Consider the following 26,729-nt stretch of genomic DNA (forward strand, 5'->3'; position numbering starts at 1 on the left):
CTCCGCGCCCGCCGGAAGCGCCGCTCCATCCCCGCGGAACGGGCGGGGCCAGCCGGCAGCGCCGGGGCGGTGCCTGCGCCGCCCGCCTCGCATCGCCCCCTGCCCGCCGCTGCCCCCCGCACAACACAGTATTATTGTTATTATTGTTATTATTGTTATTATTATTGGGCTTTCACAGCCACCGGCTGCCTGGTACTGACAGGCACGGCGCTGTTTCCCAGGTAATAGATCGCTTTTTGGTAAAATAAGAAGAGCGAAGTGCTAATAGCTACTGGCTTCATTTAAACACAAAATATGTTTAACTGGACAAAACACAGCCATCTTCAAACTAGCAGAGCAGAAGCTATCCTCGCGACAGCTTCAGAGGACACAAGATACTGTCAACAGCATTCTGGGGGGGAAAAAATAGAGTTCTTGTCAAATAGCCGGTACTGGAGCTGGGCAGGGAATCAGGCCCAAGTGACAGTGCCACATCTTCAGGGTGGGGAGGGAGCAGAAGCCTGGCTTGTAGAGATCTCATCCAGACAGATGGATTCTGGTGGAGAGAGCCATCCATAGTGTTTTTTAGAATCAAATTAGGTTTTGCCATCACGATGCAGCAATTGTGAATAGAAAGGCATAGGCAGGTAGAATTCACCACACTGCTTTTTCACTCTTTGAGAAGCAGACCTGTGTTTGTTCTTTAGGCTCGTGTTTGCTATATAAACAGACATGCAGGTGATTACCCAGTCTCTTTTTAGAGTCAGGGAAATGCCATGATTGGCATAAAGGGGAGGGAGGAGAGGACATAAAACACCAGGTTACCATTGTGCTAACAAACGAGTTCTTTTTTCCATACAAAACAATTTAATCACCTTTGATACTATAACACGTAATTAAAATCTAATACTTAAAAGTTACATCAGCCAAACAAAGTAAAATCAAGCTTTATACATGGTATCATTCAAACAGTGCAGTACAGCTTTGGAAACAAACACACTAATAACTTTTTAAAAGGATAGGAATTAACTATAGCATTACATAAATAGTCAAGCATTTCATTCATGAATGCCACCTTCATCTACTTTGTAGCATCACTAAAAATACTGAGTGATGATCAAGAAACACAGTGACACTGCTAATCCCCAGGATTAGAAAATAAAAATGGAAGTTAATCACACTGACAAACTATTCCATATGTTCTGGTGATCCTCAGAAAAACTTTCATCAAATAATACTTTGCTGTGCAAACAACATCTTTTAAAACTGTAATGAAAAATTCATCATATCCTACCTCAAATGATAGAAACACAAGGTAAACTTCTACCCTTCTGAGAAAGACAGCACATCTCACTGAAGTCACCTGAGCCACTGGTTTCACACCTGTCTAAAACAGCAAGATTAGGCCCAAATTTTCAAAAATTGCCTTTGTCAAGAAGAAGGTCTTACCTCTACACTTCTGCTACCTTAAAGCAGTGTTACTGTTCAGCCTCAACATCAAAAGGCTGGAGACATTTGCTCTGGTTGCAGGGTCACTTTTAAGTACCAAAATTTAAAAAGCATGGTACCTGGACAAGACTGACAAAGCAAGGGGAACATCCAGCAACTGCCCTGACAGAAACCACACCTCAGGATGACATGCTAAATAGAAAGGACTTAGGATTTCACCCCTCCCATAAGTATTGGTAGAAAAGGGGGGAAAATCCATCACATCTGGCTTCTTCCTGGATCCCCAGAACTAACATTACCTTGCCTCCATCTGCTCTCTTATATCCAAAAGCCAAATATTCTAACTGATGGGACAAAGTCATTGACTGTCAAAACCAAAGTGAAGCTTTGTTTTGCTGGGGTTTTTTCAAATGTACTTTTCTACACATTACAAGCATGACCTTCCTGGCCTCAGGAGTTGTCTGACAGTGAGTCTGTCATAAAACATACTCCAGAAGAGCCTCAGTAACATTGCATTCCTATCTCTATGTACCAGTTTCTGTCAAGTTGCTGTCATCTTTTCCTATCCAACATAAAAGTGCCACTAGACTTCCCCTGAGGGAAGTCTAGTGCTGAGGAGCTCTGATGTCTGGTGTATGAGGTGTGTGCTCTGAGCTGAAGTCCATGGAGAATCTCATGGATCAAAACCTCATCACTTGGTTTCTTACTTTTTCCACAGCCATTTGTCAACAGTGTTTGAATCCTAACAACATTCCTGGGGAGTGTATTGTACCTTTGGTAACAGATCCACCAACATCAAAAAAGAGACTCTAAAGGCCTAGTACTTCTGTTCTTGTTTCTAAAAGTTACAAAATAAATAAAACAAAAGCAAACCATAGGCTGTAGCCCAGTACAAGCCCGTATGTATGAAAATCATATCAAAAAGCTGACGCTAAATTATTGTTTATAAATAAGTGTAAGAAAAACAATTTCCAAACCAAGCTAACAGGCCTCGGCCTAGGCCGCAGGCTCCGGGGGAACGAGCTGCCGCGAACGCCGCCGTGCACCGCACGGAGCGCGGCCGGAGCCTGCGGCGAGCCTGAGGCGGGGCCGGGCGGGGCCGGGCCGGGCCGGGCCAGGCCGGGTGAGGCAGGGCGGGACCCGGGGCGGAACTCTCCGGAACGGAACTCCCGGGCCCCGCACTCCCGCCCCAGGGGGCGGCCTCACGCCGGCGCGGGGCGCACGGAGCCCGCTCAGTTCCGGTGGGCCCGAGGGCGCAGGCGGGGCCGGGGGCGGGTCCCGGGGCGGATCCCGGCGCGGATCCCGGGGCGGTCCCAGCGCTTCCCGGTAGCGCTTCCGTGCGCCGCGCCCCGTCATGCACGGCGGGCGGATGCGCCGCCATTTTTGCGCTCCCTCTGCCGTGCAGTGACAATAACAACCCGGCCGGGCCGTCCCCCCTCAGGGAGCGCGGGCACAGGCGGAGAGGGGGGAGCGGGGCCCGAGCGGAGCGGCCGCGGGGCGGAGCGGAGCGGGAGCCGTGTGGGGCGAGCGGCTGTAGCCGAGGCGAGAGAGAGCCGCGCTCAGCCCTCCTCGCTGCTGCTCGGCGAAGACGAGGCGGCCGGAGCAGGAGGGGAGCGCAAGGAGAAGCCGGGGCAGCGGGCGGCTTTCCGTGGGGAATTCTGCGGCTGGAAAGGAGAATTGAAAGGAACTGGTGGGCGGCGAGAGGCAGGAACGGAAACGCTCCGCTGGGAAAGGAGTAAAAGCAGAAAGGCAGCGACAAACTACGAGAAGAACCAAAGTAATAAAGGAAAGGGGAAGAGGAGATAAAGTGATTGCTCCGATAAAGAAGAACGCGGAGGAGAAGGAATACGGAAGGACTCTGCTGATGAGAAGGAGGAGTTGAAAGACCCCCCCCAAAGACAGCAAACAGAGACTGACTCTCAAACTCTCCCCCTCTCTTTGTCACACCACAAGGATTTGATGCCCCTCAGCCTGTTCACTTCTGTGTGTTCATGTTTCCCACAGGTTTCTCTTCCCCCAACCCCCCAGCTGCAGCCCAGGAGGTCAGACCTGCCACTGATGGTAACACTAGCAGCAGCTCCTCCTGCAAGAAGAGAAAGTTAAATAACAGCAGCAACAGTAATTCCGAAAAAGAAGAATTTGATTCCATTTCCTCCTGCACCTCTTCTCCTTCCAAAAACACCTCCTCATCATCTTCCTCTGTCATCACCACTTCCTCGTGCTCCTCCTCAGGGGTTGCTTCCTCCAACCATCACCTCCAGAAGAAGCTGCGCTTTGAGGACTCCGTGGATTTTATTGGACTCGATGTGAAGATGGCTGAAGAGTCTTCTTCCTCCTCCTCTCCTGCTGCTTCTTCTCAGCAGCAGCACCAGCAACAGCTTAAAAATAAAAGCCTTTTAATTTCGTCAGTGGCTGTGGGGCACCATGCAAATGGCCTGACCAAAGCTGCCTCCTCTACTGTTTCCAGTTTCGCCAACAGTAAACCTGGCTCTGCCAAGAAATTAGTGATCAAGAACTTTAAAGGTAACAGGCCGTAATTTGTCACAACCTGTGGGGATCTGGCACTCGACTTTGTGTTTTGTTTTCAGCCTGGAAACCGGTTCCTTTCAAATAGCCCCGGGTTTTGTGGGAATTGCTTTTCTGTGGTGATCATTTCTATACTTATGTAAAGGGGAATCATGATTTCTGATGTGTGCTTGCCTGGTCATGTACACATCCTGGGCTACACTTTGCTGCTTGGAATTATTTTTCAGACTCCCTTCGCTCTGTCTCTTGAGAAGGCCTTAATTTGTATGTTAGGTGTCAGGTTTTACTGTCTAAGTGTGTAAATCTCCTTTGTTTAAACTTTTATCGTCTGATAACTCTTTTCCAGTAATCCCGATTCAGAGCTTAGTGTATATTTTAGCCCAGTTTATGATAAGTCTTTGCAGAGAATGTTTTTTTTTTTTTTAAACTGGCCTTGAATCTGCATGCCTTGTCTCTATCCCTGTTGTCTGTTTATAGGATAATCTGCCTGTGCTTAGTTTTAAATGTTGAAACTAAGGTGATTATCGGGCTATTATGGTGGATTTCCTTTCTGGTTTCCCCACTTGCCTTTAAAGTAGGTAGTGCAAATTTTTGCAGTTTTTTCCTTGTAATGTCCCCACTGTAATTTTTTATTGTAGTATCTTTTCTTTGCCTTAGCTTACTCTTACTTTACAAGTTTATATTATTTTATAAATTCTCTCCAAACATGTTTGAGATTTTTGAGTAGTGTTACTAGAGACCAAGGCAGAGAAATTAAACTTTTCTGATGTGATGCTGCTTCATTTTCTAGTAAATAAAAATACAAATAGGTAGGCAGAAAGCTTAGCTAAAATGCTGCCATTTTTCCCTATAAGGATGAGGCTATCATGGGCTTTTTTTATTTCCTGCTTCTTGCTCTCTTCCACCATAGCCCACTACCTTGCTTTCTTGGGTTGTTTCTTTCTCCTCATTCGTTTTGGTTTGTGGAGAGGTGAAAGATATTACCAGAATTAAAATAAATTTCTAAATACACAGTTGACACAAATGTTCTGTAGACATACTGCATTAGGTAAGGATTAGTACTCAATGTAATGTTTTGCAGGAATTCATGATCACACTGTAACTCTTTGCTTTAAGGTTCCAATTCTAAAAATGTTCTCTGCCCATCAAAGCATCATCATTTGATTTGACTGATTATTTTAAAATAGAAACCTATGATGCATTATAGGCTGCTTTTCAGTTGCTTGTGCACTGTTATCTTTAAGGGAAGTTAACTTCTCACCTTTAAAATACCTGTTAAATGTCATGGATTGCACAGTGCTGTGATCATCACTGCTTATGAATTGGTGTTTGAACCTTGCTTAAAAAGGATGCCTTGGTTTTCTGACAGCCTTGCTTTTTCTTTACTCTCAGATGCTAAACTGAATAATGATCTTAAGATTTTTGTCTTTATCTTAGTGTGATAGCAATAACATCCTTTACCACTTAAATAGCTTCCTAAAATCCATTCCCTTGGTGTTGCCTGCTGAGCAGCAGAGTCAGGAGCTGCTGGTGAAAATAGGCAAGTCCATGCTCAGTTGTCTCTAGATCCAGATCAGGCAGCTAATGTTGGGATATTGCCAATATTGTAGGGAAATGCTTGGAAGAACAAAATAATGGCTTCTCTCTGTTAGTTATTTCTAACGAAATCATAAAGCTTTAAAATTTGTTTTTGTACTTTTAGGTGTGTAAAAGTCAATTTTAATAGAGTATAAACTCTGGGCCAGTTTCACCTGTTGGCAGCATGAATGTGCATGTGTCATCTTCCTCCTCAGATTTTCTTCTTCTGTCTTCTCCATTTAGGAATGTCCTTATTAGAACAAAAATGGTTACTTTAGGTAGTTACAAGAATAGAAAATTTTTGAATAGTTCTTATATTCTGAGGATGTGACTTGGGGAATATCTTAGCATGTTGTAAATGCTGTGGTCTTCCTGAAGGTGCTGCAGAGCAGGGGCATCTCAAGAAAAGAGCCACAAAAAATAACAGAGAGGATCAGATCTGGAGCTGTTTGAGCATTAAAAGAGGCTTAACTCTAAAAAATATCCACTGGCCAAACCCAAGAGAGACATAAATGGATTCCTTGAAAATTGGAAGGTTTTCCTTGGGACCATAAAGCCTGTACAATAATTACAGTGTTTCCATGAGTGTTTCTTGAGGAGTTCTTTCCGACTCCTAATATGGAGTAGAATTAATGAGCAGTAAATTAAAAACTGAGATACACACAACTGTGTATCTTTTAATGCATCATTTTTGCCTTTTATGTTCCTTTCTTTTGGCTCTGCTGTCCTGGTAATGAGAATATAAGGAAGGTATAGATCATTGTGGCTGCTTTTAGCCCTTCTTGGGCTGCTCAGGCACAGGATTGTGATTTTTGTAAACCACAGGTTCTGTTTGGGCTACAAGTGCTGTGGTGTGTACATGAAAAGCAATGCTGAATTTCTTGAATGTTGCTCTTTCAAATGTGAATAAGATACTGCTTTTACACAAATGCTTTCTTTCCATGTAAGTATAAATTAAAAGCTGGACCATCAGCCCATATCCCTCAAAGCTACATCCTTTTAATTTCTGTTAAAGGTTCTGCTTTATTTAAATACATTCTCAAACATTATATCATTTATTTTAAAGATAAACCCAAATTGCCTGAAAACTACACAGATGAAACCTGGCAAAAACTGAAAGAAGCTGTAGAAGCTATCCAGAACAGTACTTCAATTAAGTACAATTTAGAAGAGCTCTATCAGGTAAGTGTATTAAGTAAAAGTAATGGGTTAAGGCTTTTCTGTTTTCTTCTCAGATTTCCTTGCTTAAAATACTTGATGGTGGTAAGAATATGGCATTTTGCTTGATAGCTGCTTTTGTCATTGAAAAACTTGTCACCAAATAGTTTCTTCATTTTTCCATAATGAAATACAATTTCACAAGACGTAGCATCAAACTAATGTATTTTTTTTTACTTGTCTCAACAAAACCCAAGGTATGGTTTCCCTTGCAGCAGTTGATGAGAATTAACTAAGGCAAGGAGCTATATTCCCTTTTCTTTTTAGGGGATTATGGTGTTTATCTGCTAAGGCTGAAATCCTCAAATATTGGTGTTTAAGAATAAGGTGATTTATAGTAAAATATAATTTCTTTTCTGAATAAAGTATCTGTTCACAATCAAGTATCACAAATCACTCAAAAACTTTCTATTGGCTTCTAGTAGGTAAATAGAGCACCATTTTTCCTTCATGAATTGTATTATTTTGGTTTGATTGTAATTTTCAGGCATTGCAGCATTTGTTCTATCCTAACAATTGAGAATCCAACTTTATTGCCAGCAACAGCTCTGATTGTGTTCTCTTCAATACTTTAGGAAGTGATCAGATTGAACTGCATTTCCTGATGTTTTTTATAAGCTCCACTTCTGCTTTTTCAGCTGAGTGTGCCGGGGAGATTTCCCCTGCTCACCTTTTCCCTGCTAACGTCACTTGCAGTTTTAGCAGCACACCAGTGCTGCTGCTTTAGCTGGGTGTTAAGAAGCTCTTGAACTTTTTCCTCTGCTTCTAAAGCCTTCATTACCTGGCTAGTTGTTTAATTTGTTCCTCTGTGTGTGTATATAGCCTTCTCACCACTACTTTTTAGTGTCTCTTCTTCCCATGCCCTCCTCTTTTCAACAAAAGCTGCATTTGTATATGAGGAAAAATCCTGTTTGTACAAGGCTTGGGGACAGATTTAAGGAAGAATTAATTGCTGTTCCTCAGTCCTCAGCATTTTGAAGATCACTATACTCTTTTGAAATGTTCAATTAATTAACTAAAAATACTAGTTTTTAACAGTTTGTCAGAATAATAGATAGTATTGTTATTTTTGCAAAACTTGGTGGAAGTGATAGCAAATTACAACCAATTGTACTGGGTGGTATTGTAAATTACTTACTCTAGACTAATGAAGCAAATAACTGTTAATTAAGTGCTTGAAGGCTGTCCAAAATTGTTAAAAAATACAGAGTTCTATTGAAATACTTGCTTCTGTTTAACAGTGTTGCTTAATTATTTTGCTCAATCTTACCCCAAGCATAATTTAATATTACTTAGGACCAGAAAACAAAAAATAAGCTTTTTTGTTTTAAATCTCAGTGTTTCAACATTGTTATTACTTAGATACTTCTCAGTGAAATAGAGTGCAATGAAGTACGATTTTTTTTAATATAAATCTAAAAATAAATGTCTTGATTTAAAAATAGTAAAAGGAATCACTAGTGTTTTTAGATGCTAACTAAACTAATGTCATTTCTGAACAGCTGCTTGGTAAAAGGATCTGATCCCAAATATGCCTTGGCAGACACCATTATCCAACATAGAGGGGAAATAGAAAAGAGTCTGCAAAAGTTCTGCTGTGCACCTCAAAAGAGGATAATTCTTTTTTTAATGGAGTTAAACTTCTTGCTTTTGGTTTAACTCTTGTCTGTGCTAGAAAAATCCCACTGGGCAAACATTCTGAAGCTTTATTTCTTTGCAGGACCCAAGATTGATAGTTGCTTTGTTCTTCCTCAGCAAACAAAATGATTCCCATCCTTGAGTAGCTGATGTACTACAGAATTGAATGCTTCTTTCATAGAATAATTTTCCTTATATTAGTACCTGAAAGTAGAGATCTAGATCTTTGGTACCTGATAGATAGCTATTTTTTTTTTAAATCAATCAGATTCAAGTACTTCAGGAAAGTTCTGATTTTCTCTTATCAGAGTTGTGTTCAGTTCTTTTTCCGTACCACAGACACCCAGGTGTGGATGCTGCAGTTAAAAGGGGGAAAAAAAGCAACCAAAAAAAAACCAAAGAGAAAACCAGAAAACCACATCTAACTGCATACATGTTACACAAAGGAAGTAGGGCTCTTAAGATTTTCTCACCATCATTAGGTGAGATTCCCTTAACAGGAACATTTTTTCCACTAATTCAGAACAGGATCATTTTGTGAGCTAGAGGCCCTGAAGTTTTCACATGTGTTGATGTTGATACATTTTAGATACAATCAGTATTGTCTAGCACTAGTAATTAAGTAAAGCATAATGTTGCAGTAGGGGGTAAATCTCTTAAAAGTTAAAACATTTCTGTGTATGTCATCAGCAAAGATGCAGAAGTTTTGTACTTTGTTCAAACACCCAATTCTAGCAGCCATGTTTAACACTTTGGAATTTCTGATAGACAAATGTAAAAGCTGACCTTTATATAAACACTCCATCAAAGGAGGTGTATGTTAATACATGCTTATTTCACTCAGAGTTAATTGTATGCATTTGTCCATCTCCAGTGCAGAAGCTCATTCTTTTAAGGATTTAGAGCAGTGCAGTTTGGTAGGCAGCAGTTGTAACAGTGTTGGGATGAGGTGACCAGAAGCCCAGGACAGAGGCTGCTGGTGTCCTGAGCTGGTGGGTTGAAGGCAGAGTAACCCTGGTTCTGCAGGTGACAGGCAAGTTCCACCCAAAACATCCTTCCCAGCTCTCAGTTGGCTTCTGCAAAGTGGAAGAAGTTAAGAAGCCTAGGAAGATTGCAATTGCTGAATTTCTAATCAGGCTCTTCGAGCTCAGTGTTTTTCATCCTCTTGTTCTGCTGAATTAAGTATCAGGTTATATCCTGGTTATATCCAATAGCAGAACAGACTTTAGCAGTGCTATAACCTCCTCTGAGCAGTGAACTATAGGAAACATTTTCCTATCATTTATTCTATGTTTGGTGATTCTTAAGTGTTGAGCCTGAGAGTCAAACCTGTTGCTGTTTCCAAATATTAAGATATGTACGCTTGGGTGATAATTTTGGCTTTCCTTACAGTCTTCATTCAGACTTGTTTTGGTTAATTGGCACTTTCACTCTCTTGCTCTACCTGTTTACTTCTGACACTAAGCTCATGCAGGTTTGGGGAGTTTTGAGGTTATTGTGTGGGATGGTTTTGTTGTGGGGTTTTGGTTTTCATGGAGGTTTGGTTTGTGTTTGGTTGGGGTTTATTAACTCCTCTGTGTGAGCCAGTGTTAGATGTAGTGCACTTGCACTCAGAATGATTCCTGCTGGTATCCTGGGATGAACCCAAGAACTCTTGCTTAGCTATTTGGGTTGTTGCTGTGCTTTTAGTGGTGGCTGCTCACTGTGCTTCCATTGGGACTGTTGGGAGATATTCTGGGGTGATGGCACAAATCTGCTCTGTGCACTTCTGAGCTATGCTGTCCCTCCATGGTTGCCTGCAGGTGCTGGGGAACAAACTTTACCTTCCAGTCCTTTTTTCCCCCAAGGAGTTGGTCATACTAGCAACTGAAATATTTTCCAATAAGTAAATAATGGCACAAAGCATTGATTGAAAATCACATATGCTTTTCCTCTAGCTTCTACAGATGTTTTACAGAATAATCCCTTCCTGTGTCTTTCACCAGCCTGCAAAGAGTTAAAGTTGTTTAGTTGCTTTTGAATTCTGGACAATGGGTTTGAATTTTAGAAGTCTTGAGATACACTAATGGACTTAAGAATGATTGTTTTCTTGATCAGTCTCCAAGACATGGCTCCATTAAACTTCTTTTCACTTCTTACTGTGAGCACAGTGGTAATTCTTCTAATACTTGATGAGATCCAGAAATCTGGGATTGTCACTGTGAATGTAGTCATGCTACTAATATTCAGGATTATAATTAAACTTGTTCAGGCAGGGAGTTGGTGGATGGATAGATAAGATAGATAATATATGTATACATATGTACTTTTGGGGATGAGGGAAGCTTAATCAAGGAAAGGACTGCAAAATTAAATTAATCTGGCAGTGCTTTTCCACTAATATCGGTGTGACATGCAGAGCACAGCAGTTAATAAAATTATACTTTAGGTGACTGCTTTGAGGTATGAAGCCCAGCAAGCTACTGGAAGATATTAAAGTACCATCCTTGTTTTTAGAGATGCCAGTCCTGCAGTTCCACATGAGAGACAAAATTGGTGATATGTGAGCTGTTCAGGGCACAGCCTGCCTTTATCTCCTGTCCCATTGCAGTGCCATGTCTGTCTCTGGTGTTTGCATGCAGCAGTTCACTGGGTTAAAAGCTGGGAGAAGCAGAATCCTGGTCTGGGAAGGGGTGTCCTCCTTTCTTGTAAAACCACATGTAAGAATATAGCAAGATTTGTTTCTCTTTCTCTTCAGGCTGTTGAAAATCTCTGCTCCTACAAGATCTCTGCAAATTTGTACAAACAATTGAGGCAGATCTGTGAAGACCACATTAAAGCACAAATTCACCAATTCAGAGAATATCCTTTTCTTAGCTGTTGACAAACCAAAATTGTTTTACCTGCAAGTATATAGTGATGGATTTCTTTCAATAGTTCATGACATTAGGCCATGATAATCTGAATTCCTAGGCTTTGTGTAATTGGTTTTGCTTTTATTTCATTGTGGGAACTAGGGGAACATTACTTGTTCCTTTATGCCTGTAACCATTGAAAAGTTTCTGAGAAAGTTTCACTGGTATTTCTGAAACCAGTAAATATTCTGAACACTTTAACATCTTACAGAAATCTGTGTTGGATTTGCAGCAAGGTTTAAAAAGCCTTCATTGGCTCTATCATGTCAGGCTTTTTTATATTGAACTTGCCAAGCTTAGATAAGTGAAAAGTCATCCAACAAGTAGCTGTTGGGTTTTTTTGGAAAAGTAATGGGGGTCTGGCAGCATGTCAGAGCTGAATAAAAGATTTATTTGAAGGACAGAATTTATTTCTTAAGGTTAACTCTTAACATGAGCTGAAATTACAGTGTAGTGGTAAGCTCTTACATGTATTGAGTATTGTTGGTTTTCGAGGTATGGGGATATGTATGTTTGTTCCATTCCTCAGGGATGGGAATTAAACAAAATATTCAGAATTATTTAGATAATTTTTTTATTTGTTCTGATAATTTTGATTTCTCACTATTAACACAAAGACCCTTATTAAAAAATAAAAATAAATGTGTTACAAGGAATTATCTGGTAGTTCTTTCTGAGAGTAGGTGAGTTTGTTGTGCTCCCTAAGTGTCTTTAAAAAATAATAAAGTTGGTTCATTTCATTGTTTACACCATCTATTAATCATGGTTTTCTTAATGATTTCTTCACGGATTCATTGGATAGTGTCCTTTTTCTAAAGAAAATAGACAAATGCTGGCAAGATCACTGCAGACAAATGGTAAGTTTATCTTTTTAAGGAAAACCAGTTGCTTTGTCAGCCTGTTTTGCTTAATTTTGATTTTTTTTTTTCAAATTTCTAAAATGTCTTAAATTTATGTAAGGTTTCTTTGTGATATACAGCTGTATCTAGTTTGTTAGAAATCAAGCCTTGAAAATAACATGCCTGTGCTGTGTTTCTTGGCATATGGGTCTGATCTTGGACACACAGACACCCCTAACTTATCATTGTCAGTTTTATGCAAACCTTTCTCCTTTATACCTATTTTTAAAGGAGCTGTTCTGTTATACAGAAATATGCAAAGTGTCACATTGATCACCTTGCAGGGATTGCAAGGGATAAATAAATAATTAAATTAGCAGTGTCCAAGAAAGAACTGCCTGCAACCAATTGGTGGGATTTCCTGTTGTTGTTGAGCATAACTGGTGTTGCTCTTCAGTTTCAAGAGTAAAATGATTGTGGCTGTTTTATTCCTTCTTGTGACAGATTATGATCAGAAGTATCTTTCTGTTCTTGGATCGAACTTATGTCCTGCAGAATTCAATGCTGCCATCTATTTGGTAAGGGCACAAAGAATTAAATTATTTGGGGGGGCAGAAATAAAATTATTTGGGGATGTGTTTCAACTATTGCTTATATATTGCTGATTTTCAGATGGATTTTTTTAATATAAACCTCATGGTGACCTTTAAATTACATGGTGAATGCATGAGTGCTTGTTGCAAAGGAAGACTTTTAAGTTATTTGCCATAAATTATAGGATTGTTCTAGAATACCTGTGATCCCAAATTTCAGTGAAGTAAATATCAACCTCCAGTTTGCACAGTTAAAGGAAGGGGTCTGGTCCACAACTGAAGTGCAAGGAAGGGTTTGAGGTGCCCAGTAACTGCCTTAGCAGGCACAGTATTTCAAGTTGGAAAGAATTACTTAAAATAAAAGCAAGATATGCTTTTTTGGACTTCAACTTCTGCTCCTCTTATTATTAATAATTAGTATATGCCTTACTGTTATTTGGTACATGAATTACTTTGGAAGAGATTGATGGAGGGCCTGACTTTTCCTAAGAGTGACCATACCCATAGTTCCAAATTAATGGAAATTATTTAATTGGGATGGTCATTGCAGAGATCCTTGTCTGTCACATCACTGAGTTCTTCTAAGCTGTGCAGAAGAATAAGAGATGAGTAAGTGATGGACAAAAAAGGAATATTGTCCAGCACCATAACCATGGAATTTGAACCCAGGATGATATTTTTTTTTTCTCATGAAGGTTGATGTTCCAACATCCTGGCAACCAACTGAAAAATAAAGATCTTGGAAAAGTTACATGGTTAAGAAAAAATATCTGGATTGGTGTTTAAAATGTGTAGCTTCATGTTGGTGCAGTGTCATGGTTTATTCTAATGTTCATATATTTGTTTATCTTGAGTGATTTGAGGCAGAGGAATGAGGAACTGGAAGAATGCTGGTATTGGCCTCTTTATTAGATCTAGATCATGGTTAATAAGAGATATCTGGGATTTATTCTGAAACAATTTATTGAACAGTCTTTGCTTTCTTTTTAGGGATATGGGACTAGAATTGTTCAGAACTCATATAATCAGTGATCAGAAGGTTCAGAACAAAACTATTGATGGCATTCTGCTGCTGATTGAGAGGGAAAGAAATGGTGAGGCCATTGACAGGAGTTTACTGCGAAGCCTTCTGAGCATGCTTTCTGACCTGCAGGTGAGTACACCTGTTTCACCTTTAAACCAGTAAATAGCTCAAATTCTTACTTGGTGCTCAGTAAGCTTTACCCTGGCTTTGTGTCATGTTGTTTCCCCAGATTTATCAGGACTCTTTCGAGCACAGATTCTTGGAAGAGACCAATCGCCTGTATGCAGCAGAGGGCCAGAGGCTGATGCAGGAGCGAGAGGTATTTGGGATGTTTGACAGTGTTTGTTGTGCCTACTGTCAAAGCAGTGTCAGGGAACAGAAATACTCTGCTGCCCTTGTGTACAAGGCAGTAATGGGACTTTGTTTTACAGTATTCTGGAAAAGGAAATGCACGTGCAGCTGCCTTCAGTCACAATGCCAATGATTTTTGATTAAAACTGAAGCTGCTACTTCTGTCAGACCAGTACTGTCTCTCTTTTTCCCTTCTGTTGTTTGTTTTATTTAACATACAAAACTACTCTGGCATTTTCAGGTTCCAGAATATCTTCACCATGTCAACAAGCGCTTGGAAGAAGAAGCAGACAGAATAATCACTTACTTAGATCAGAGCACACAGTAAGTGCAATCTCCCTTGGCCTGGTGGTATGAGCTGTTTGGCTCCTCTTCTGGTGAGGGCCATTTAAGTAGCTGCAAATTATTTCTGTTATTGACTGACCATCAGATGCTTTTCACTTCCCACGTTTCCATGTTTACAATGAAGCACTGTCTTGGCTCACACAGCTAAAAGCATTTTCTCCTTCTAAGTCACTGTTATTTTGGCATAAATGTTAAGTATTTGCATGAAGAAGAATAGGCTGCCTCTCCCAGCCCAGATGTCTCCTTCCTGCTGAAATGTAATTAGTCAACTGTTGTCCTACCTGAAAGTGATAAGACTTGGCATAGAATATTCTTAAGGTAAAACCTCTGAATATTTGCAAAAAATATTTGCGTGTTGAGTCTGGGAAATTTTTAAATAATGTCATTCTCCCATCTTTTGTACTTAGTGGCAGGATTTCCTCCAACACAGTCAGATGGAGGTCTTCTAACACAAAGCTACAGCTGTTGTGTCTGACAGAAAATGTAGGTCACTGATATCAAAACCTTTCTGAGAGAGAGGTGTTTTATTACATTTTGATTTCCTTCCTCTTTCAGCTGTTAAAAGCATTTAGCTTGTTCAGTGGCTTTCTTCTTCCACACCAGTATTAGTGGGCAATTCCCTGTTTTGTTTTAATACCTCTTGACTTGAGATCTGTCCTTGGTTTGTCTCCCAAGACGTGAATGTCCTCCCACAACACAGGATTAGGCAGATTATTGGATGAATTCTCCCCAACTTCTTCACTGATGGAATCATTGTCCAGCTGCCTGCAGGTCATGTACAACAGGCTTATTGTGTGAATTAAAATCATCAGTCAGCAAACAGAAAAAATTGTTGTTTACTGGGGAGAAAAAGGATAAATGTATGTAATCATTTTAGGTCTTTGGCCACAGATAATTAGAGCACTCCCAATGATAATGTAATTAACATAATCTCAAAAGAAGGATTTAAAACTGTCAGTAATGGAAAAAGGAAAAGTAATTCTAAACATTTCTTCTGTAGGAAGCCACTAATTGCTACTGTAGAAAAGCAACTTCTAGGTGAACATTTAACAGCCATTCTTCAGAAAGGTAATCTTTCTTCTTTATGGAAATGTTTCTAATTACTGCTTTGGGGCTTTCAGCTCCTGTGCTGAAAGAAAGCCATGGGTGCTGGGGGAGGACAAGCTGCACCATTCCTTAACTCCCTTTGCTCCTCAGTGCCCAAAATAGCACTGGCCATTCTGGTTGCAGATAAGGGGACACTGTGCTGTCTTCTGATAACACAGCAAAGCAAAAGGAAAATTAGAACAGGAGACTCAAGCTCAATGTGTTAAGTGGCATTTTGAAGACTTGGAGGTAAAGAAAGGAGTACACTTTGAACTATGGCTGTAACAGAAAAGGGAGATACTGAGTAGTTGCTGCTGACAAAAAGCAGCTTATTTTTAAAATGTAGTATAATTTGAGCTGTGGAATACATTGCCTCAGTTCTACAATAGTCTCTGTGGAGTCAAGTGACCCTCTGGTTATCTCAGAGATCATCTGGAAATAGGAACAAGAGGCAGCAAGAGTTGAATAATAAACAATCAGTTCCTTAGTAGCCAGATTCTGAATGAAAGAGGTATGTGAGCATCTTCCTGCACATGTGTAACAAACTGTTCATTGAGAGGAGTATCAATGCTTGCCCATCTGTTTCATTAGAACCTTGCTGTAGAGCATCAAACCTTCTCCAGAAAGTTAAAAAGTGAAGGTTAAGATATTTCTTGAAGTTGATTGCCTTCAAGCATCTGTAAGATTTATTTTACAGCTGGAGTTGAAACTCAGAGCTGTCTTGCCAAGGAATTTTTCCTGCTGATCAGTACAGTGTAAACTTTTCAAATCTTTAGGGAGTAGTAAAGCAGTAAGCAAAGATGTAGTGATAAGGTTGTTATATAAAGCACTTGTATCCTAAGTGCAATAAAATCATGTGCAGTAATAAGATACTTAAGGTTTCAGCCAGATATTGTGTTTCACTGTTAAATTAGGTACTTTAAAATAAAATAAAAACCCAAAAAATACCACCACTAAGGGTTCGATTAAAAATACTCGTTTTGAAGAGGCCTCACTGTGGTAATAAGCTGTGCTTTCTTTGGGTTACTCTGGTTTTAATTTCTATTGAAATTCTCCCATTTGCAGGTCTAAATCACCTTCTTGATGAAAACAGAATTCAAGACCTTTCTCTTCTGTACCAGTTATTCAGTCGTGTGAGAGGTGGAGTCCAGGTTCTCTTGCAGCACTGGATTGAATACATCAAGGTACTGTTCTAGAGCTCTGCAACAGCTACCACTGCTGTATCACTGGGGTTCATACACAAATACTTGAATCATCTCTGTAAACTATTGCATTTCTCTAAAAATTGAAGATATTTGCTTATAAACATGTTATTTAATAGACAGCTATTGAAACATCCCAGGAAAGGTACAATTACTGTTCTAGCTCTATTGAAGAGAACACTGAATATTCAGTTTAATTATTGAACTCCAAATACATTTGAATTTTATAATCTTGCTTTTAGTTAATTTGTGGGACAGCCATGTTTCTTCAGTTTTTATTTGGGTAATGGCAGAATGTTTGTCTTCTTCCTAATAAAATTTCCTGTGAGAATGAGTGGTTGTTCAAGTTACCAACCAGCTGAGGTTCAAAAAGCACTTGAATATCAGTTAGGATGATTCATTTTATTTCTCAGTGAAAATGTCACAGAAAATTTGGTTGTTGTGAAGGAAGAGTACTATAAAATAAAACCCAATGTAGTGGGAGCATTACCTGTGTAAAACCTGAGGATATAGAGGATTAAAAAGGATGTGTTAATTTTGTCTTGCAAAACTTCATTTCTTTAGACAGGAGTTCTCAATCAATTCACTTTTTCATCAGTTGTTTTTGAATCAATGTGCAAGGCCTAAGGATGATTATATAGTAAATACTTCATAATACAGTAATACATAATAAAGTAATACTTTTGTTGTTACTGGAACTAATAAGAGTACCAGAAACAACACATTACAAAGGTAACTTAAGATTCTAGAACTCTTGTCATTTAAATTAATTATTCAGGCTAATTGAAAGATATGTTTTATTTTGCAGGCATTTGGTAGCACCATAGTAATTAATCCTGAAAAAGACAAAACCATGGTCCAAGAACTTCTTGATTTTAAAGACAAAGTTGACCATATTATTGATGTTTGCTTTCTCAAGAATGAGAAGTTTGTAAATGCCATGAAAGAAGCCTTTGAAACATTCATTAACAAAAGACCAAATAAGCCAGCTGAACTCATAGGTATTTTTCTTCAATTTCTTTCCTGTGAGAATTTGGGTGCTGAGTTGCTGATGCACTTACAGATGGGATATGCTGGAATTGTGTTAATACATGCACAGTGCACATCAGCCTGGGATCTGCTGTGCCACCTGATGCAAGGGAATTGTTTGGGAGGGTAGCATCAAACATTAAAAGCAAGCTGGTCATCACTTAACTGGCTAGGCTTAAAAAAAGTGCAGAACATCAGAATTTGGGCATTCCAGCAATTGGCTGGTGTCCAGACATGAGAATACTGCTAATAATTAGAATTTTTCAGAAGCTTACATAACTGTGCCACCAGCATGTGTGCACAGAGCTGTCAGGGGTTTAATACAAGGCAAGAAAGCTGAGGATGCACTGAAGCTCTCATGGTGTGGGGACAGAGTCTTGGCTTTTCAAAGAATGTTACTCACAGATTGGTGCATTACATGCCTGGTACTCTGCATTGGAATCATTTCCCCACACAGTGAATAATAAATAAATGAAAACCTGCTTTGCAATTGGTTGTGCTGTTAAGCTTGTGGAGTGATACTTTCTGCCCTCCTTTTTTTGTATTAATTCTCTAACTGTAATGTGCTTACCAGCCCATTTGAAGTTAAAACAAACAATCTAGTTTGATTGAAACTGGAAATTAAAATAAAATAATGATATGCTAGAGAAATTCAGCAGTATAGTCAACACATTTAAATAACTGATTTACATATTTTCATCTGATCTTTTTGCTTCTATTACAGCCATGTCAATCTGCAACAGCAGTGATTTTCCTTTGAGATCACAACATAAACCAAGATTTTTTTTCATAGGCAAAATGTTTTTAGTTAAGATGCAGTCATTGCTTATCTGGAAAAAGATACTAGACCATAATGTTTGTATAACTTTATAAACTCTATGAAAATGTATCAAGGTAGCTGTTATGAGGCTGATAGAAGTGATTCAGGATCCTTTCCATTTTCAGGATTTCATAATATTAGATTTAGAGGTTTTGTTTCACTGTGATATTAAGCATGTGCTAAACTCTATTCTTCAACACTCTTTTAGCTAAATATGTAGATTCAAAGCTTCGTGCAGGCAACAAAGAAGCTACTGATGAAGAACTTGAAAAAATGCTGGATAAAATTATGATCATATTTAGATTCATATATGGTAAGTATTGGGTTTTTTTGGTGGGGATACAGTTGTTTACCCAGTTACATAAAGGTATTTTGAAATTATTTTTGCAGTCTGGTTACCTTTTCAGGTGTTTGTTCTCTGTGGCTGTGTTTTGTTGGTGTAGTGCTGTCTAACTACTTTGCCTGTCAAATTGCAAATAACAAAACATGTGGAAATCTTCATATGAAGGCCCTTTTTGTTTTTTCTGAGCTTTGAATTGGGTCTTTTTAGGTAATGTTTATTTAAAACCAGCAGTGCTTTGTGTTCACTTTCAAATCTCATCTCTTACAGGAAAAGATGTCTTTGAGGCCTTTTATAAAAAAGATCTAGCAAAGAGACTATTAGTTGGGAAGAGTGCATCAGTAGATGCTGAAAAATCTATGCTTTCTAAACTCAAACATGGTAAATATCTATCTATCATTTTTATCTATCATTTCTGTCCATCAGCTTTCTTTTGAAAGTAGTTGTTTTAACAGGCCTTCACAGAAGCACTGTTGGTATTTCCTTTTTCCATGAGGGCAGAAGCCTCTGTGCAGGTCCTGAATGACTGGTGGGTTTTGAGGAGATTCATTTGCTTTTAGTTTTGTAATTATAACAGGAAAAGCCAAAACCCAGAAACTTAAAAGTGCACAGTGTATCTTGGCCTGTGGGATAGGGTTGAGGCTCCCTGCTGGGTAAATCAGGGATGTGCTCAGAGAAAAGATGACTTCCAGTTGTTATTCACTGCCAGCTAGTTGTTCTCTAGTCTGGTCTTCATTGTTTCATTGGATGGAGCCTTTGGGTGGTAAGGGTGAGATTTTTAGAGCTTGATCTAATTCTGCCATCAGGACACAGTTTGAAAGGCAGCTGATAGGGATTAGAATTTCATCTGAGTGACCAGTGGCCACCATAGTCAAAGGATGAACAGTCAGATCCATGTGGAAAAACAACTGGGTTGCAAAATAGCTACCACATCAAAACATCTCCCTTTTTCTTGTTTGTAACCTTATTCTGTTCCTTAATTAGAATCCAGGTCTTTATGTAAGGAAACCTGGTGGGAAAGGTCATCTTGCTTAGAAGTACATTCTGGCACTGAGAATAAGTACTCTGAGGTGTTGAAAATAAACAGAATAATTTCTAATATTTACATTTTCTCTTTTATAGAATGTGGAGCTGCTTTCACCAGCAAACTTGAAGGAATGTTTAAAGATATGGAGCTTTCAAAAGACATAATGATACAATTCAAACAGGTACTGGGGGAAAGCCCTGTCTGTCCTATCTGTGCTCTTGAAAACATTACTGACTTTATTAAAGGTTTTTCCTCAGCAAAAAAACTGAGAGAAGCTTCTTCAAACAAACAAATAAAGTACCCACAGCAATAAGAGGAATTGTAAACTTCCAAACCATGTTAACACCAGCTCTAAGACATTTTTAACACCACTGTGTTCTGGAGCCTGGCTTGGAAGTTTTTGCACATTTAGTTCTGATGATTTTGTAATGTTTTGATTACAAACAATTGTTAACATTCTTTCCTCTATTCACACTTCATAAGATCTCAGCCTGCTAAAACACTACATTTGCTGTTTTCTTCTTTTGTGGAAGTGCCTTTTGAACTTGAGAGAAGTGCTTGTTCTTACCTTCATTTTCTTGTATGTAACTTGCAGTGTATACAACAAACACTTCTTCTGGTCATTTGTCTTTTCTGCTCTTGCAATGCCTGTTCTAACTTTTCAGTTCTACCTGAAATATGTACAATTAACATAGCTCTATTTCAATTTATTTTGTTTCTCCTTGCAGTATATGCAAAATCAGAATGTCCCTGGCAACATTGAACTAACAGTGAATATTCTGACTATGGGATACTGGCCAACCTATGTGCCTATGGAGGTCCACCTGCCCCCAGAGGTAATGAACTTCATGGGTTATACAGCTATTGGCCTGTCAGAAATGAAACTTGAGATCCACTGATGCTTGGTTTTCAATGTGCATAGAGAAAGAAATGCAGAACTATCTTTTTAAAGTGAAATTTGTTTTCTTGCAATTCCCTTTATCATTCTAAGCCTTGATTTAAGGCTTAATTGATTGTGGAGGAGGGAAGGATGCTTTTAAAGTAGAAATTGTGTTTCAGTGTTTTGGGATTTTTCTTTCTTTAGATGGTAAAACTGCAGGAGATTTTCAAGACCTTTTATTTAGGAAAACACAGTGGTAGGAAACTCCAGTGGCAGTCAACACTAGGACACTGTGTGCTAAAAGCAGAATTTAAAGAGGTGAGTCTGTTGTTTCTGTTACTCCTGTTGTGTTGTTGATTGCAAGTCTGGGTTGTACCTTAGGGATGGATGGGGAAGCTTTTTTGTGCTGTGATGGAAAACTTAACACTGTTTCTGCAATTACTTTTAACCTCCTGACATCTTTTCCAGATGTTGATAGTTTCTGAAACTGATGTGTTAATGTCTAAGAACATGCACCTGATTTCTGTATTGGTGGGGAAAGAAAAACCTGTTGGGGAAAATATCCACTGTCTTTAGCTCCAAATTCAAAACTGCCCTCATTTTTATAGTGGGGAGAAAAAAAAGGGAGCCATGCTTCTTCAATTGCCTTACTTCATCTGATAGCATTGAGAATCTTCACAGTAAGCTTTTCACTACTAAAATACAGAAAAATTCTGGATTGTACAAGAACACAACCTTTTTGAAAGGGTTTCCAGTTATTCCCCTTCAGTATTTCTTAATGGACACAAGGTTCTCATGAAATAGGAATGTTTACCACAACAATTTTCATAAAAAGTTAATGGTAAAACAAGTATTATCAAACTTGATTGTTTCAAAGATTCTAAGGTTCCTTATACTGTGTTCCTTAAACTAATGTTTGTGTTAGATTGTGACTTAAAGGCCTTCTAAATTATAATTTTAAGCACTCAGTGCTTTAAGTCATCTGATGCATATCTTGGGTGAATTTGGTCACTGGATAGAATAGTCCAGCCTTGTAGCCTCAAGCTTGTGCTGCATTTCATAGTAAATAGAAGTGACCAGTGACCTCTATTCTTCCATATTCTCAAGTGAATAAAATAACACTCTGTTAGTGAAACAACTGACATGCAAGAGTGACTTGTTTCTCATGTTCCCCTCATTCCTTTCCCTCCACCCCCCCAGAAAAAACAGCCTAGTGATAGCTGTTTATTTCCCTTGTGACAGGGCAAAAAAGAACTTCAGGTCTCCCTGTTCCAGACACTGGTGCTGCTCATGTTTAATGAAGGAGAGGAGTTCAGTTTAGAGGAGATAAAGCAAGCCACTGGGATAGGTTGGTATCAAAAACAACCGAGTACTTCCAAGTGTTCTTACTAAAAAAACCTAAACAACTTGTTTCTGCTTTAGAGGATGGAGAGCTGAGAAGGACACTTCAATCTCTGGCTTGTGGCAAAGCCAGAGTACTGACTAAAAGCCCCAAAGGCAAAGATGTGGAAGATGGTGATAAATTCACATGTAATGATGATTTCAGACATAAGCTCTTCAGGATAAAAATCAACCAAATTCAGATGAAAGAAACGGTATATTTTTTTTAATCTCTGGGGTTTAGATCCTTGGGTTAAGAACTTTGTTGCCTGCCCTTTTACAAGCTTTTTTTCCTCCTGGTTGTCATGTACCTACTGATATCTCTGTCAGAGTTACACCTGTAATTTGGATGTCAGCACATAGCTAACAGTGATTTAAATGTGTGCCTCTGTACTAAGACACCAGTGATGCTGGATGTCTCTAAGTAAGGTTAAGAGAAGTTCCAATTCTGAAATGCTCTTTTTGTTCTTTATAATTCTATGGAGCTTTACTGACTGTTTGTGAACATGGAAAATTCACTGTGGACTTGTTTCTCTGACAGCCATCCAGTGTAAAAGCTGAGCAAAGGTTTTAAATCTTTGTACAAGTGTGTTTTTAAACAGACAATCAGCCTTCGTATTTGTAAAAGCTTTATGTCAGATATTTGACAGCAGGCATTTCACTGTCTTACACTGAGAATTGTCTTGGAGACTGAAAGAATTGTTTTGACAGTGCTGGTGTTCTCATTAAAGCTTTTCTGAATGGGTCCCTCAGGTGGAGGAGCAGGCAAGCACTACAGAGAGGGTGTTCCAGGACCGGCAGTACCAGATCGACGCCGCCATTGTGCGGATCATGAAGATGCGCAAGACGCTGAGTCACAACCTGCTCGTGTCAGAGGTCTACAACCAGCTGAAATTCCCAGTCAAGGTGCTGTGCTGATTTTAATACTTCTGAAACTCTATCAGTTCTTTTTATCTTCCCTGGCCTGCCCTCAGTGCTTCTGTCTGAAGTATGCATCTTTTTAGTATTAGAGCAAATACTCACTTTCAGGAGTTTTTAAAGTGCCAGTTGTTACTAAAATCTATTTCCAAAGGATTTCAGCCCTGGAGTTTGTTAGCAGTAAGGGAGCAGCTGGCTCTCCTTGTATGCTGCTGTTCCACTGTTTGCAGTGTTCTGGCAGGGCGTTCTTGAGCAAAGGAGAAAATGCTTCAGATCTCAAAACCAATTCTGCATTGCAATCTTAACTTGGTTGATGCTTTTGAAGTACAGTGGTTTTTCTGGATAGGTTATACTGGTTAATATATACACACATATATATAGGAATAAAAATAAAATATTGGTGAATGTCTCAAAGCTGAAGAAGCCCACAGTTGCAATGTAAAATGACTGGCTTATTGTGTACAAATGGAAATGGGTTTTCAAACAGACAGTGATGCATTGTTGGAATTCAAATATATGGTGCTTTCTATCAGTGGAATTGTAAAACAAAAGGTCCTGCTATTTCATTCCATTGTATCACCATGTTGAGTGCCTGCAGGTCTGTAAGTATTACATAAATTGCAGTTGGGTTGTGTAAGATTATAGCAGATCATTTAAATAATTTTCTTCACTTGTTATCATGAGGCATTTTTATAAAGTTCCTCCCCCAACAAAATCACAGGGCAGACAAACTATTGCACAACTCATTTGCTTCAAGAGGAAATGAAACTTGTACTTTTACTGGCTAAAAGTCAGAAATAGAAACACTTTGGTACATGATGCACAAACTGCACTTTAGAGTTCAGTTCAAATAGCAGCAAGTATATTCCCTGCCTGCAAAAATCTGTTTAGCTGCAGGTGATAGCTAACTTTGTAACTTTCTGTTCTATCAGTTACACATTGCAGACTTTAGAAGCTCTGATACTTTAAAGGACTTTTTTAAAGTGGGATTTCTGTTTCCTCAGCCATCTCAAACAATATAGATATTTGGCTCAAGTGGAAAGAAAGAACCAAGAAGCATTGACTGCCAAGTAATAACGCTGACATGTGCTTTGTTTTACAGCCTGCTGACCTTAAGAAGAGAATAGAATCCTTGATTGACAGGGACTACATGGAAAGAGATAAAGAAAACCCGAATCAGTACAACTATATTGCATAAACATATGTTGGCCTTTGTTTTACTGCACACTTGGTGTCCTACACAGTTGCCAGTGGATAAAGTAGCCTCTTGATCCCGTTAATTGACTTTTTATACTACCGATGATTGAATGAAAGCAGTGTAATGGAAAAGTATAGTAGAGTGGACTTCTTTCAGTGGTTAACATGCCCATTTAAAGAGTAATATTTACATTTTAAGAAGAATGCTGTTGAACTCTTTGCATGTTATTTAGTAAGATGTGCAGAAAGCTGAAAGAAAGTACCTGGTCTTTCTGATTCCATTTGTCTCTGGGTCTGAAGGGGAGTCCCTTGATATATGACAGATATCTTTCACATCTTTAAATGGAAACAGAAGGTTCATTAATGTAAGAAAATAGCCTTTAAAATGCTTAAACTGCATGCAAACTTTTAATTTACTGTACAGAATGCATTTCAGTTATACATACCATTGGTTTGGTTGATGCCCACACTTGGATTTGTTTCTCTTGAGGGGGGAAAATGAGGAATAAGCCAAGCTATGCTTATTGCTGATCTAAAGGGAAATATTCTTGGTTGCAATTAAGACAAAATGGTGCCATTATAAAAGGAGTGTAAAGTTTGCAGTGTGGGCATATGTACTGTATATACAAACACCATTCTTAAATAACTGCTACAACAAAACAAGTTCAGATTAGATTTATATGGCTTGCCTATGAGACTTGGTGTTCACCTTTGGGAATTTTAAGCATAAAACAGCCATAATGGAAGAAGTGACAGTTTTTACTAGTCATGGGTAGGAGGCCTTCACCTCTTGGCAGCAATACTCTAGAATAAAGATGACAAGCCACACTGTTATTGTGGTAAAGCTGTAAGAACAAAAACTGCAAGTGGATTTTAATACTTGTTTTGCTTTGCAACATTCTAAACTTGAACTAACCTCAAGGTTTAGACAGGGCAGCTCTTCTAAGACTGCCCTGCTTTGGATTGCTTTAACTTAAAGCTTTAAGAACTCAGCCCTAGAGCCTAGCAGGCCTCCTAGAACCCAGAAGCCTACCTCTCATATAGTAAGTTAAGTATTGCTACAAGGCATCTAAAATATATTTTCTTAGATGGCCAGAGAGCATTCTTTGCATCTTTATAAGACATGGGAGAGTAAGTCACTTGAATGTAGAGCTTTGTTTCAACAAAATACATTTTTTTATTGCTTATAGCAGCATGTACCAGGAATATATGGGAAAAAAAAAGGTGTCAGCAGAAAAGGAACTCCTCCACGTATCCCAGTTCTTCCTTACCCAGCCAGGCTTTGTACCTATGATCAGCTGCATTGCAGAGCACAATGAAAAACCTCATCCTCTTTCAGGCACTGATAGTCCTGGGGAATACCAGATATCTCTTGGAAGCAAGATGTTACTTTTGTTTAGTGGCAGTGTAACTTAGCTCTCTCTAACTCTAACTTCTATCACTGTGATCCCACATTCAGGGGTGTGCATGTGAGAGTGTGTGTGTGTTTTCTATCTGACACATCCCATCCTTAGTGCTTTTTTTTTTATCTGCTGTTTAATTCCATATATTCTCCAGCCATGTTTTCTCTCAGGCTCTTTTGTATGCAGTCCTCAGCTGACAGATTAAACAAATGTGGGTGGTTTTTCCCCTACTAAATTATTTGCAGTCACCCTCAACTAACCATCATACAGCTCTTTGTGATCTGCAGAAAATCTGCCTTGCCCCTTGACACTATTGCAGCATAACCACTGGTAGACATCCAGGGCCACCCCTGCCTCTGTGAGACAAATACTGACAGTAGAGTTATGTGGGAAGAACCTTGGAGACTCCTCCTGCAAATCTTCAAGTGTTAGCTCAAATAGAGATCCACTGGGGAGGAAAGAATGCCTCCCACCATAAAAAAAACTTGTGTTTCGCATTCAATGTTCCTTTTCTTGTATGTGTTTTGTATCTTCAGCCAATAAAAGATTCCTTTTAAAGAGAAATGGAGAAGAAGCATAAGATTTAACTCTTTGGGAGACAGGAGCTGATGCATTGAGCTGGTTCCATTCAGTCTGTTGTAGCATATCAATCTAACACCACTACACGTGTGAACACCCACTGTGGCAAAACCCTCCCTCATTACACAAGTGTCACATTCACTCAAACAGAAAATATTATACAGAAAATGTCCTGAAATCTCATCAGAATTCACAATCTGAGGCAGACCCTAAGCTCAATCCAGTTAAAGCAACCCAAAGAATGGACTTTGAGAACCCTGGCCAGGCCAGGAGAGGGGCGAGCGAGGGGAGGGGAGAAGGCTTCTCCTTGTAGCTCATGGGTTTTCCCCAAGAACTTGTTCATCTCTTCTGCCAAGGTCTGGCTCATTCCTGGTTCATGACAAAGCTGCAGCCAAGATTTGTCGTCGTACAACTCCGCAAATTCTTGCTGGGAT

General features: G+C 39.3%; 1 protein-coding gene across 2 annotated transcripts; it reads left to right on the forward strand.

The window, feature by feature from the left end:
• The first annotated feature begins 2,796 nt into the window (after positions 1-2,796).
• On the forward strand, positions 2,797-26,438 carry CUL4B (cullin 4B). 2 transcript variants are annotated; one of them, XM_054289529.1, is made up of 20 exons: positions 2,797-3,951; positions 6,599-6,714; positions 11,126-11,229; positions 12,070-12,139; positions 12,626-12,699; positions 13,705-13,867; positions 13,968-14,057; positions 14,331-14,413; positions 15,435-15,502; positions 16,586-16,704; positions 17,531-17,723; positions 18,780-18,884; positions 19,182-19,292; positions 20,034-20,119; positions 20,667-20,774; positions 21,023-21,136; positions 22,061-22,166; positions 22,241-22,413; positions 22,952-23,104; positions 24,219-26,438. In XM_054289529.1, exons 1-20 carry the CDS (start codon positions 3,420-3,422, stop codon positions 24,312-24,314), a joined length of 2,664 nt encoding a protein of 887 aa, XP_054145504.1. In that variant the 5' UTR covers positions 2,797-3,419; the 3' UTR covers positions 24,315-26,438. The 2 variants fall into 2 exon arrangements, 1 of the variants encoding a protein (XP_054145504.1); XR_008483890.1 differs by lacking the exons at positions 22,952-23,104; positions 24,219-26,438 and having other exon boundaries at positions 21,023-21,147; positions 22,071-22,166; positions 22,241-22,327.
• The last annotated feature ends 291 nt before the right edge of the window (positions 26,439-26,729 follow it).

Source organism: Melozone crissalis, unplaced genomic scaffold (genome assembly GCF_028551555.1).
Source record: "Melozone crissalis strain CALT ecotype California unplaced genomic scaffold, PUWL_Pcris_2 ptg000068l_1, whole genome shotgun sequence".
Classification (NCBI taxonomy): Eukaryota; Metazoa; Chordata; class Aves; order Passeriformes; family Passerellidae; genus Melozone; species Melozone crissalis.

Excerpts from the sequence above, each read along its gene's own strand:
- CUL4B (XM_054289529.1), top strand. The coding sequence starts at position 3,420 with ATGTTTCCCACAGGTTTCTCTTCCCCCAACCCCCCAGCTGCAGCCCAG. Across the intron at positions 16,705-17,530 it reads ACTGGATTGAATACATCAAG|GCATTTGGTAGCACCATAGT; the intron begins GTACTGTTCTAG and ends TTTATTTTGCAG. Across the intron at positions 17,724-18,779 it reads TAAGCCAGCTGAACTCATAG|CTAAATATGTAGATTCAAAG; the intron begins GTATTTTTCTTC and ends ACACTCTTTTAG.